Source organism: Eurosta solidaginis, chromosome 4 (assembly GCF_040869045.1).
Source record: "Eurosta solidaginis isolate ZX-2024a chromosome 4, ASM4086904v1, whole genome shotgun sequence".
NCBI classification, from domain to species: domain Eukaryota; kingdom Metazoa; phylum Arthropoda; class Insecta; order Diptera; family Tephritidae; genus Eurosta; species Eurosta solidaginis.
The window spans coordinates 31,655,463-31,668,998 of NC_090322.1; the positions used below are offsets into that span (position 1 = coordinate 31,655,463).

At 36.1% G+C, this 13,536-nt stretch overlaps 1 protein-coding gene across 2 annotated transcripts in view; it reads left to right on the forward strand.

Moving 5' to 3' along the window:
• Positions 1-1,917: 1,917 nt before the first annotated feature.
• Positions 1,918-13,536, forward strand: part of Vsx1 (Visual system homeobox 1) — a 101,303-nt gene continuing 89,684 nt past the window's right edge. The window contains exons 1-2 of one of the 2 annotated variants that reach the window (XM_067781127.1): positions 1,918-2,094; positions 5,713-6,608. In XM_067781127.1, the coding sequence (XP_067637228.1) occupies positions 5,918-6,608 (691 nt within the window). In that variant the 5' untranslated portion in view covers positions 1,918-2,094; positions 5,713-5,917. Of the gene's footprint in view, positions 2,095-3,429; positions 3,580-5,642; positions 6,609-13,536 lie in introns of those variants that run through there. The other variant, XM_067781126.1, reaches the window with a different exon arrangement.

A 13,536-nucleotide genomic window follows, 5' to 3' on the forward strand; every position in this document is an offset into this window, starting at 1 on the left:
TTTTGTTTTTTATAGAATATATCAAAAGCCAGACAACCTCCTTCTCGGCGCTTATCTCATATTAATGTTGATGCCTTGAGGCGCTCGTTCACAAGTTGGCCATGCTTGAAGGACAGTACTTAACAGCGAAGTCTTTTTCCCAATGCAAATTCCAAACTCTCTGTCTTAGGCATTGTAAATCCCGATTGTTTCTATACATTGCCTCATGAATCGCAGTTTCTCACATTGTTGTCGCTACTTGGTTTATATTTAAATCTCGAACTACCAGGAAACGAACCACCGAATCGCGCTACCTTCAAACCTTTCTAAATTTCTAAGCTCATAAGTATCTACTGCATCGGGTTTTGGAACAGACGTTCTTCGTAATGTGAAAATTCGATATAAAAGCAATTTGAATTTCAAACAAAATTTATTTAACTGCTCATAAGTACCTACCAAAGACCCACGTTACGCAATAAAATAGATGATTAGCCAATGTGAGACAAATATGTATATATTTTTAACTACAAGATATAACCACATTCGCTAGCATGTCCCCAATATGGTCGCCGAGCCTAAATGATACAGGCCTGTCATAACAGACATCTGATTGGAGAGGCCCCACCTCCCAGGGACTGAAGATGTCATCGTCGCAAGCATTATGAGAAAATACGGCACCTGAGAACTCAACAGTATGTAGGGGAAAAGCACAAAGAGGTCCACAGAATTATCCACAAAAAAGCGTCGAACCCTTCTATCAGGAATTGCCCGCCGAACCCCGTTTTTAAAGTCAAATACCCTACACTCGCAGTAGATAAAAGCAACCTCCCCAGGGAGACTCGCATCACGCTAGCCCAACTTCGATCTGAATACTGTAATATGTTACACCCTTACTGCCGCACATGACACCAACCATCTTTTCAATTTCAATGTGGAACCAACGCCTCCTATACCCGTTTCTCACTGTCCCACCACTGTTGTAACTGCAAGATTCTGCGGACTCCCGTTAGAGGATATTTATGTCAATTGGTGGCACCTATTGGATGAGGCGAAGCGCTGCTACAACAACAACAACAACATTTGCTAATAAAACATTACATACATACATATCAACACATGCATAGAAACAATTGTGTTAACACACTACCTACCTACACCATCAAAAAACATAAAACCTGCTGCTGCTAAGGATAAGTTAATTTTCCACTCTACGAAAAATCATTTATTCTAATTGTTAGTTGTTGCTTGCTGTTATTGTTGTTGCTCATAAGAAATTACTGCCTGCATACAGTAGACGACGAGACTGTGGCGACGACAGCCGCTGCGGCAGTCTGCCATCAATATCCTAACATCGACTTTTCGGTCAGTAATTAAGCGCAAACAAAAAGCAAAATCAAATCAACCTGAAAAACAAAAGCAGAAAAACATCCAAACACACATACATGATGCATAAAAGCAAAGTCACACGTATAGTATCGGTGTAAATGTGTGTCCTTCCAAAGCAAGTGAGCAAGTGCACAGCATACAAAATGTATGAGAGCGAGCGATACAACGAATACAAATGGAATATTCCAATTGAATATTAGAGGAAAGAAAATCTTATTGGAATGATTGCTCCTCAAATTGCAATTTTCAGCAATCATGTGAAAAAGTGAAACAACCAATGTATAGCAGACTCTTTCACTCACACTTGAACAGGCAGAGCGCGCAAAGATGGCGCATATGTTGATTTTGTCTCAGTATTTGCAACGTATTCACTCTTACATATAGCGCGCAAGCGTTGTTGTTGTGCTTTTCGTGCAAATATTGCTGTTGTGTTTTCGGTTGAGTATTTGCTTGCGTTGTAAGCGCTGGTGCTGCTGTTGTTGCACGTTCATGGCATCATGACAGCCTCCGCTCAGTTCCATTTGGTACTTGGTTGTGAATGTTAATGAGAAATTGTGAATTGTGTTGTGTGGCGTTGAGGCAACCAACAGCCGTCGCTGTCGCAGTTGGAAAAAGACACCAACCACAACGCACGTGTAACGCGCACCATATGAGTTGCGATAAACGTAGAAATCTCAAAATAAAATAAACAAAAAACGAAAGTGACTGTTGAGAACAAGTGAATTAAGTGTAAGATAATAAGAAGAAGCAAGAATAAAAGACGTATTTGCCAGTAAAAAAAGTGTTTATTAAAATGACTCCCTTTTGCGCGCTGGTGTAAAATTAATTGGAATCGAGATTGTAATGCAGTCGGTATATTAAAAATATATATATATATATAAAAATAAATTTTTTTTAATTTTTGCTTAAAAAGTTAATGCTTGCAACTATAAACACAGAATCGTTAGCAAAAATTTAATTAAACCCGTGCGCCATTACATTTCGGACTCGACCCAAATCTGTCGTGCTTTTTTTGCGCTGTTTAAGAAAAGCGGATAATAAAACAAGTGAGAGTGTAAGGTGCATTAACCTGTCAATGACTTGCGTGAAAAACATTTTTTTTTTTTTAATTTTTAAGGGAGATAAAATAAAATTTTAAAAAGTAAAAAATAAAAAAAAATTAATAGAAATAAACTACAAAAATCTTATGAAAACAAGTGTTTTTTATTTTATTAAAATATGTACATATACTCACGGAAAATGGTATCGGCACAAGCACTTTACAGTTAGCACCAAGTTTTGCTTATAGCTACTCTTGCATAAAAACTTTTGAACGTAATTTTTTTTTATAAGAAACAAAATGCTCAACTTAGCTATCAAAAAAAAAAAAAGAAAAACTTGCCAAAAATCAGGAAATTTTTTTAGGTCATTAAGATTAACACTTTTTATTGCACTAAAGTTCAATAACCTACAAAACTGCATACTCAGAAAAATTCTAAGTAAAAATTTCAACATTTTATAGAGATTGTAAAATAATTGTTTTTATTTTATGGGCCTATTGATAAACGATTCGAGCTCATGCTATGGAAGGTTGTCTGAAAAATGTTCTACTTACTATTCCAAAAACAAAATAAAATTTTACAATTATAGAAAAATTAAAAAAAAAAATATTGTTCTGGCCTTGAGCTCGAAACGAAGATTGCAAAATTTTAATATTATTGCGCTAAAAATCAATGATCAACAAAAGAAAAATTTAAAAAAATGTTAGGAGAAAAATTCAAAATTTTATAAAGATTCGTATTTTGAACTGGAATTTTCTAGAATTTTGCTGAAATTTAGTTAAAATTGACTTTACTATGTATTTAAAAAACAAAAAAAAAAAGGAATATGGAAAACTATTTTGCTTAAGCAGAAACATGTGGTATCACAACGGATCTTCATGTTGTCCAAGTGAACTTCCCCTCTTAGGACAGCTACCACCTAACCCACCCTAATCTATCAGGTGATAACTGTAAAGTCCTTGCGCCAATATTTTTGCCGTGAGTGTACGTAAATAAAACAATTGTTAGTTCGTTAAATATTTCATAAAAATGCAAAAATAAAAAAAAAATCTATTTAAGCAATTTAAATAAAAATGTTTTCATACATTAAGCAATAGCCGCTTAACAATAACAAAAAAACTAGTTGTTGTGTTGTCGACTTTTTAATTAACAAGATTCAGCGTGCGAATTCGAGGTAAAGGTCGTAAAATATTTTTTTTTTTTTTTTTTTTTTTTGTGGAAATTATTTTTACGATGATATTTTTTTTTTTAATTTGATAACAATAATTATTATACAAAGAGTTTCGCATTAGTACCCAGAACCTAAAAAAAAAAAATAAATAAGAGTAAACGAAGTCTCTGTCGACATTTTTTCTGAAACTTTTAAAACAAAAAAAATATATTATGAAAAATAAAAATATAATAAAATTTTAAAAAAAATCTAAATTAGATAATAAATAATAAACATAAGTCAGGCCTTCACCAATGAAACAAATGAGTACGAACGAAGCGCTAGGCAAAACAAAAAAATGTTCCAGTGGAGGTTGTGAAAAATTGGCGAAACTCAAAGGATCACCCTAATACACTGCCCATAGAAAAGTTTTGCGCTTCAAAGAAGAAGAAGAAGTACCTTTAAAGACATCTTCTGCCGTTCCTATGCCGTCATGATAGTTCAACTATATTTAGACTGGACTTGGCTCCAGCAGATTACGCGCGTCTCGCCCAAAAGTAGTTCGAATATAATAATGTACTATTAAGCCCTTCAATCCTCTTAATGTATGAAAACATTGTTTAAATTTTTATTTATTTAATAATTTGTAAAACATTTTAAACAACGTAACATCAGTGCGGACAAGGCGACAGCTGTTTCTATTATATCATGTAAATCTCTTCAAAAGCTTTACGCCGAGAAAGGGACTTGAAAGCCTTCTTGTTCGTACTGATGTCATGTTGTTTAAATTTTTGCCAAATTATTAAATAAAATATAAAAAAAGTCAAAGTGGAGGGTATCTGGAAATTTTGATACGAACTACACTGAATAGGACCTATTGTAAACGCTCGTTTAGTTTTCATAGCTCCAGTTCTTTTTGGTTAATGTCCCAATAATGTATTGGATTTGTCGACCAATTGAGCGCTACTTGGCATGTACCCTTTCGGTTACGATCATATACTATCGGAGCGTTGAGTGCACTAGTGCCAATGTAGAATACCTAGCTTCTTTAGTAGGGTTAAGGAAAAGCTGTTTTGATATGACTCAGCTCGTGTGTTTCAAGCAGTGGCAAGATACGCAATTCCGCAAACAACTTCTCATGGCCCTATTAACTACCGTGTCAATTTTCAAGCTTTTTCGGTGAATATTTCTCAAGGTTAGGTTAGTTTGAACTGGCCGGTCCATGAGGACCTCACATAGACTAAATGATTCCGTAGTGTTACCAGAAGTTTGTTTTAACGACCAAACTAAAAACCAGGACTTATGTTATAAAATAACTCCGTCCTCTTGACAAATACTAGACACTTTCTAGGACTTAAGCCACTTGCTGCTTCTAGATTTGCTTCACTTCTAATAGCTGGAGTCTTAGCCTGGCAAGCGCAGGGCACGTGCACCAAATGTGCTCGATAGATCAAGGCATTTAGCTTAAAATTGTGGGGTATGTTGAGAAAAAGTATACCACGAAGTATGTAGTTTTGGCATGCTGAAAAAGAGTGTACCCTAAAGCCTTTGGGGGGGGGGGGGTTGGCAAACCTGCAGAAATACAAGGCTTGTTTCTGTATCGAAACTACTCTGCATGATTTCTATCAGCCATTCTTGGTTTGTTCTCGACTAATATTTACAGCTCGTAATAAAAAATTTTCCGAAGTGTAAAAAAAAAATTTGTTCACAAAAAATGTTTTTATCGGAATGATAAACCTTAAGATGACTCCATAAAACGGCCCTGAATACTTCTTTTTTTGTTAATTTCAAAAAGAATAAACACTTTTTATTAAATATAATTTTTTTTTTTTTTGTTTGAGAATGATTTTGACATTCTACTTAAACTATTATGCGATCTTATATATTTTCTTATTAAAAACTCAAAAAATTTTGATTAAGCTTTTTTATTTTAAATATAAAAAAATTAAAGCCGAAAAAAGCTAATTCTTTGCTTAGCTGAGCAGTTGAAAAAAAAAAATTTAATATATTACTTATAATAAAAATGACAAAATATATATAGATTTTTTTTTTTTGTAATAATGCATGTTTTCAATTAAATTTTTCAGAAAAAAACCAACAAAATATTTTACAAAAACAAAACAACAAAATATATTGAAACTCTTTTCTTGCTTTAAGCTTTATAGTGCAATCAAAAAACTATTAAATAAGAAAAGCAAATATAAACCAATTACAATAAAACTTTAAAATAAGTAAACAAACAGCAAATCAAGAACAACATCAAACGAAACAAACACCCAGTGCAGTAACCAAAAACTCCACACATACAATCAACCCAAACAGCAAAATCGCGCGCTCAACAAAAAATTTCCCGTCGGCAAAAATGCAGGCAACGAAAATGCGCACACCCTTTGCCATCCAAGAAATACTCGGCTTGGGTGTGGGCTCGGCAGCTGCAGCGGCTGCTGCCAATTATCAGCAAGCGCAACAGCTAAGCCAACAACAGCAGCAGCAGCAGCAACAACAACAGCAGCTCGCGCAACAAAATCAACTACAGTCACAACAACAACAACCCTTGCAATTACAACAACAACAATCATCTACCGCAGCATCACAGCAGCAGCAGCAACAACAGCGTGAACAGCAAATGCAACAACTGCAACGTCACAACAACAATACCAACTCAACTTGCACACCACCACCACCACTACCACACGCTGCTTCAACACCACCCAATGCCAGTGATTGCAATAATGCACCGCTTTCACCTGCCTCATCACATGGACGTCCATCACGCGATTCACGTTCCATATCACCAGATGTGACGCGTCTATCAGCAGCAGCGGCTGCTGCTGCCGCAACAGCACACTGCCAATTACCAATTTTCAATCCAGCAAACTTTTATGCCGCAGCTGGCTATGCGGATCATGCAGGACAATTGAATGCCGCGCATCATCATCATATGACAACGTTGGCGGCGGCTGCGTATTTACGTGGTTTTTTGCCGCCGGGATTTAGTACGCCGCATGAGTTTCGTGGACATTTTCAACAGCATTTTGGCAGTCAATTTGCAGGTGAGTGGAATTTTTTTTTTTTTTTTTTCGGAAAATGAGATGAGACTTATACTTAGTACTTACAGTTATGATTTCGCTGGGCATCAGAGAAAGCTTGCTTTGGGTCCTTGTAAAAAAAAAAATTCAGCCCATCAAGCGATATGAATTTTTGAAAATTTGGAATTTTTTTTAGTATTTTTTTTAATAATATTTTTTTTTAATTTTTTCTGCATAATTCGTGAAACATGTATGTATGTAATTACGTAATTTTTATACTAAGCGTGTACTTGCACACAAAGCTATTATAACTTTATTTGAATAACGGTAAAACGTAATATCATAGAGGAATCGAAATAGATATAGGCTTCTTTATATCAAAACTATCAGATTCGAAAAATATTTAAACCATGTCCGTTCATCCGTTGTTGTTGTTGTAGCGATAAGGATAGTCCCCGAAGGTTTTTAAGAGTATTATGGATGTTGATGTTCCTTTGCCGGATGCAGATCCGGTACGTTTCGGTAATAAGCACCATTAAGGTACTAGCCTGACCATCTCGGGAACGATTTAGTATGATCACATGAAACCTTCTAGTCCATACCGCCCTTCCACCCCTAAATGCATGAGGAAATTGGGATCGTCAGAGTCTCGGCTGCTAAAGAAACAGGATTCGCCACGGGTAGGTGAGGTTGACAGTTGGGTTGGAGACGCTATAAATTTCGCTGGCAAGCTCTTGGAAGGGTTGCGCTACACAACCCAGTGAATCAATTTGGTATTTTAGTCGCCTCTTAATACAGGCATACCCGCCGCGGGTATATTCTAAGCCCTCTAACCCCCTGGAGGGTCCGACCGTCCGTTCGTTAGCAGGATAGCTTGAGTAAAACGTGAGATATCTTTACGAAATTTAGTATATTGGCTTATCTGGAACCAGAATAGATTGGTATTGAAAATTGAGGATATTGTACGATAACCATTCCCCCTTTTTCGACATCGAAAAGATCGAATAATGGAAGAAATGTGATAGTTCACTAACAAAGACCGATAAAGAGATGAAACTTGATGGCAAAAAAAAATATAAAAAAAAACAAGTAAGGAAGGCTAAATTCGGGTGTAACCGAACATTACATACTCAGCTGCCAAATTACAGCTTGCAAAACTTTCAAATACCTTCTTTTAGAAGTGGGCGGTGCCACGCCCATTATCCACAATTTTAATAATTTTCTATTCTGCGTCATAAGGTCAACCCACCTACCAAGTTTCATCGCTTTATCCATCTTTGGTAATGAATTATCGCACTTTTTCGTTTTTTCGAAATTTTCGATATCGAAAAAGTGGGCGTGGTCATAATCCGATTTCGTTCATTCTAAATAGCGATCTGAGATGAGTGCCCAGGAACTTACATACCAAATTTCATCAAGATACCTCAAAATTTACTCAAGTTATCGTGTTTACGTACAGACGGACGAACGGCCGTCATGGCTAAATGAATTTCTTTTTTCGCCCAGATCATTTTGATATATAGAAGTTATATCTATCCCGATTGGTTTATGCCGTTACGGGGTACTGTTATGCGAACAAAATTAATATACGCTGTGAGCTCCGTTCAGCTGAGTATAAAAATGGAAAATGGGCGCGGTCCCGCCCACATTTGGAAGAAAAAAATGTGAAAGTTTTCCAAGCCGTAAATGCTAAGCCCGTTAAAGATATGGTGTATACATTTTCATTTTATGAAAATGAACCAAAGCATTGGCAACCACGCCCACTTAAAAAAAAATCGTTAGCGAAGTTCCGAAAAATGAAAAAAATGCGGTGATTAATTACCAAAGATAGATTAGATGCTGGAACGTTTTATTTTAGAAAACAGCAATCAAGAAACATTTTGGGAAATGGGCATGGCACTGCACACATTTAGAAGAAGAAACTTCAAAAGTTTGAAAGCTGTAATTCAAAAGCTGTTGAAGTTATCAAATTGAAACCTTGCTTGGAGGTTTTCCTTACTTATATATGTAGATATTGTAAAAGTAAACGGAAACGATTTTGCAGCCACGCCCACCTTAAAAAAAAAATTGGAAAAATGCGATAATTCATTAACAAAGACGGACAAAGTGACAAAACTGTATGTATTGCTTGACTTTATTATTTTGTAAGTGAACGAAAAAAACGATATCGAAATTTCCAAAAAAAGGTAAAAACGCGATATACCAGTACTAAAGATAGATGAAGTGTGGATTGGACAAAAATTTTAACATTTTTCATAAACACTTTTAACACACGCCAAAACACATGGAATTTGGCGTACTTAATACAATTTTGCTATAGGACGCTCTTTAAACAAATACTTACTGAGATAGAGCATTTTTCGAAAGACAGCCGAGATAAGATTATAAAGTTCCACTTAACAGTCGATGTAAGAACATTTAAATTAATACTTGAAAATGTCCTTTCATATAAAATAAGTTTTGCTTTTGAATTTGTATGGAAGATACAAATTCGAGAAAATTCTAAAAAAAATTCTAAAAAATTGAAAAATTTATTAAAAATGCAGCGGAATTTCTCAAATTTTTTATAAATATATTTCATAAAAAAAACTAAAACTAGCTGAAAATTGCAAAAAAGGCATGTATGGAAACTTTTATGACTGACTGTCTAAGTAAAGCAATTGCATTTTCCCTGAAAAAAGTATAAGCATAAGCGAAATATAACGACCGTCGCCGTAAGTGAGTTGCCAATTTGTTAATTTGCTTTCACTGATGTCAAGAAATTTCTAGAAATATTGTTTTATTTCTTTTTCCTCTTGTTTCCTTATTTTGTGATTTATTATAGTTTTTATACTCAGCTGAGCAGAGCTCACAGAGTATATTAACTTTGTTCGCATAACGGTAATCCGTAACGGCATAAACTAATCGAGATAGATATAACTTCTATATATCAAAATGATCTGGGCGAAAAAAGAAATTCATTTAGCCATGACGGCCGTTCGTCCGTCTGTACGTAAACACGATAACTTGAGTAAATTTTGAGGTATATTGATAAAATTTGGTATGTAGGTTCCGGGGCGCTCATCTCAGATTGCTATTTAAAATGAACGAAATCGGACTACAAACACGTCCACTTTTTCGATATCAAAAATTTCGAAAAACCGAAAAAGTGTGATAATTCATTACCAAAGACAGATAAAGAGATGAAACTTGGTAGGTGAGTTGAACTTATGACGAAGAATAGAAAACTAGTAAAATTTTGGACAATGGGTGTGGCACCGCCCACTTTTAAAAGAAGGTAATTTAAAAGTTTTGCAAGCTGTAATTTGGCAGACGTTGAAGATATCATGATGAAATTTGGTAGCACGTTACTCCTATTACTACATATGTGCTAAATAAAAATTAGCGAAATCGGATGACGAACACGCCCACTTTAAAAAAAATTTTTTTTAAAGTAAAATTTTAACAAAAAATTTAATATCTTTACAGTATAAAAGTAAATTATGTCAACATTCGACTCCAGTAATGATATGGTGCAACAAAATACAAAGATAAAAGAAAACGTCAAAATGGGCGTGGCTCCGCCCTTTTTCATTTAATTTGTCTAGGATACTTTTAATGCCATAAGTCGAACAAAAATTTACCAATCCTTGTCAAATTTGGTACGGACATAGATTCTATGACGATAACTATTTTCCTTGAAAATGGGTGAAATCGGTTGAAGCCACGCCCAGTTTTTATCCACAGTCGACCGTCTGTCCTACCGCTCGGCCGTTAACACGATAACTTGCGCAAAAAAACGATATATCTTAACTAAGCTTAGTCCACGTACTTACCTGAAGTCACTTTATCTTGGTATAAAATATGGCCAAAATCCGACTATGACCACGCCCACTTTTTCGATATCGAAAATTAAGAAAAATTAAAAAAAATGCCATAATTCTGTACCCAATATGAAAAAAGAGATCAAACATGGTAATTGGATTGGTTTATTGACGCAAAATATAACTTTAGAAAAAACTTTGTAAAATGGGTGTGACACCTACCATATTAAGTAGAAGAAAATGAAAAAGTTCTGCAGGGCGAAATCAAAAGCCCTTGGAATCTTGGCAGGAATACTGCTCGTGGTATGACATATATAAAGAAATTAGCGGTACCCGACAGAAGATGTTCTTGGACACCCTGGTCCACATTTTGGTCAATATCTCGAAAACGCCTTCACATATACAACTAAGGGCTACTCCCTTTTAAAACCCTCATTAATACTTTTAATTTGATACCCATATCGTACAAACACATTCTAGAGTCACCCCTGGTTCACCCTTGTTGCGATATCTCGAAAAGGCGTCCACCTATAGAACTATCATAACCACTAATCATTAACACCTTTCGTTTGATACACATGTCATACAAACACATTCCAGGGTTACCCTAGGTTCATTTTGCTAAATGGTGATTTTCCCTTATTTTGTCTCCAAAGCTCTCGGCTGAGTATGTAATGTTCGGTTACACCCGAACTTAGCTGTCCTTACTTGTTAATACTTTTTGTTTTTGTATTGTATAAACATTAAACAATTATTTTGTCTCCGTTCACCCTTGGCATTTCCTAAATATGGAAACAGATGCGGTAGAGGTGCTGGAACACTTCTCTCAGCTGTCACACAATGTCTTTTATGGCGCCCGAGCATGCACGCCATAATTAGGTGTAAATGTTCACAAAGCAGCCGTTTTAATAAAAAATTGCTCCAACAGATCGATGTAGGAGAAAATTTTTACAAAACAAAAGTTTTATAAGACGGTGTGCTGACAGACCGTTGTACCAATATCAATGATGTGTCTTGTATTGCCTTTAGAGAGCTTTTCCTTTTTTAGAGAAATGGCGCCCGATCATAATCACCACAATCAGGTGGAAGTGTCTACAAAACAGAAATTTTATTAGGCAGTTTACCGACAGGTCTATTTCGCGTTGCCTTTAGACAACTTTTGCTTTTAATGGAATGTCTCTCATGGCGACCGGGCATGCTCACCATAATGAGGCATAACTGTTAAGATAACGGCCTCTTTTCAGACAGTGTGGCGACGGGCCGGCGTACTAAGACCGACGACAATTTTTTTTCTTAATGGAATGCCTCTTATAGCACCCGAGAATGCTTACCATACAAGGGAGTAAATTTTAAAAAACCTGAAGTTTTATTCGACGGGATATCCCGACAGCCTGGTGTACCAAAGATCAAGGGTCCGTGTCATGTTGCCTTTAATCAAATTTTGCTTTGAATGGAATTTTGAATAGAATGCATCATTTGGTGCCCGAGCAGAATCACCATAATGAGGTATAACAAATATTTATAAAATAGAAGTTTTATTAGTTGATGTTCCGACAGACCGCAAGTCTAATGCTCTATCCCGTGTTTCTTTTAACTGTATGTCTCCTATGGCGCCCGAGTATCCACACCACAATGTAGTGTTAATGTTAACAAAACAGCAGTTTTATCAGGCGGTTTTCCAACAGATCGGTGCTCCGAGATCGATGCCATATCACATTGCCTCCACACAACATTTGATTTACATAGAACTCAACGGCTAAGTGGAAAATCATCCTATCTTGGCGGGATTCAAAACTATTAATCTCAAAACTTTAAGGAAAAACTCTTCCAAAGTTTTTTGCTTTCCAGGTTAGGTTAATATCGCGTGGGTATTACCCACACTTGCCTTCGGCGACATTTTTGTCCATTGTGATTGCCCTCAGTACGCGCAGGATGGCGGCATATTCGTTTAACCCCATTACCTCCTAGTGGTCCTCGACGAACCACTTGCTTCCCTGAAGAACCCAAGAAAAAGCGCGACGTACGCCTTCCCAACGTCCAGCAGGCTGTCCAAGAACCGTGCGCCCATAAATCTGAGCCTTCTACTTTGAAATTCTAAATTTTGTTTATTTTTCTTTCAACTGGCCCACTGTACACACTATATTAGCTCTACACTGACATTAATCAAGCATCCTAATTTACCCCTATCCAATAGCACTACTCCCTTCGTCATCAACCTTACACTTGCAAAATGCCCATCTTGAAAGAAAATCGCAACAGTACCAAGAGCGCAGTAATTTGCATATAAGACATTGAGTAACGAACGTTGAGGGTATGAGGGGACAAGTACGAGTATGACCACAAGTGCGAATGCAGCTAATTAGAAACCTTAAAACAAATATGTTCATATTGTATGGAAAGAGCGGTAGAGCCCGGTTAATCTACTCAAGACCCATCAGACATGCAGGCAATGTGTCTTTGGTCTTTTTGTTGTTGTTATTGTTGTTGTTTTTTTTTTTCCTATAAAAACGTGCTTTTTTTCGCATAACTTTAATAACAGTGAATTTTTTTTTGTTATTATTATTTTTTTTTATTGCGTTTTGTTGTGGCAGCCGCATAAGATCCATTGGGTGCACTTGAACAAATCTCAATGTCTATGCCTGCCAGAGATACATATACAGACACATACACGCAAACATACTTATAGTAGGGACACATTAACATAAGTTAGCCTTTGAGTTTGCTAATATTGTTGCTGTTATTTTTTGAGTAACTGAAGTGAGCTAACTTAGACAAACCACACACATAGATACTTACATATCCATACATACATAGGGACTTGCAGCGGCGCCAGTGTACGCTTTACATTGTTACACAAGTGAACCGCACACAATAAAAACAATGGAGAAAGTGCAATGTGGAAAAGGAAAACAAAGAAAGGCAGATGTGTAAAGAATGAAAATATAAACAACAAGTTAGTTGAAGCTGCTAAAGAGTAAGAAGAAGAAGAAGCAATAATATACGCAGCTACATCAAAGGTTGAGTTTGAAGATGCGAAAAGCTGCAAAGCACAAAAGCGGCTTATGAATGCTCGTCTGAGCAAGCTTATGAATATGAGTTGTTGCAGCAAAGTCACATAGTAAATAGTAGGTGGCTCAGCCATAAAAACA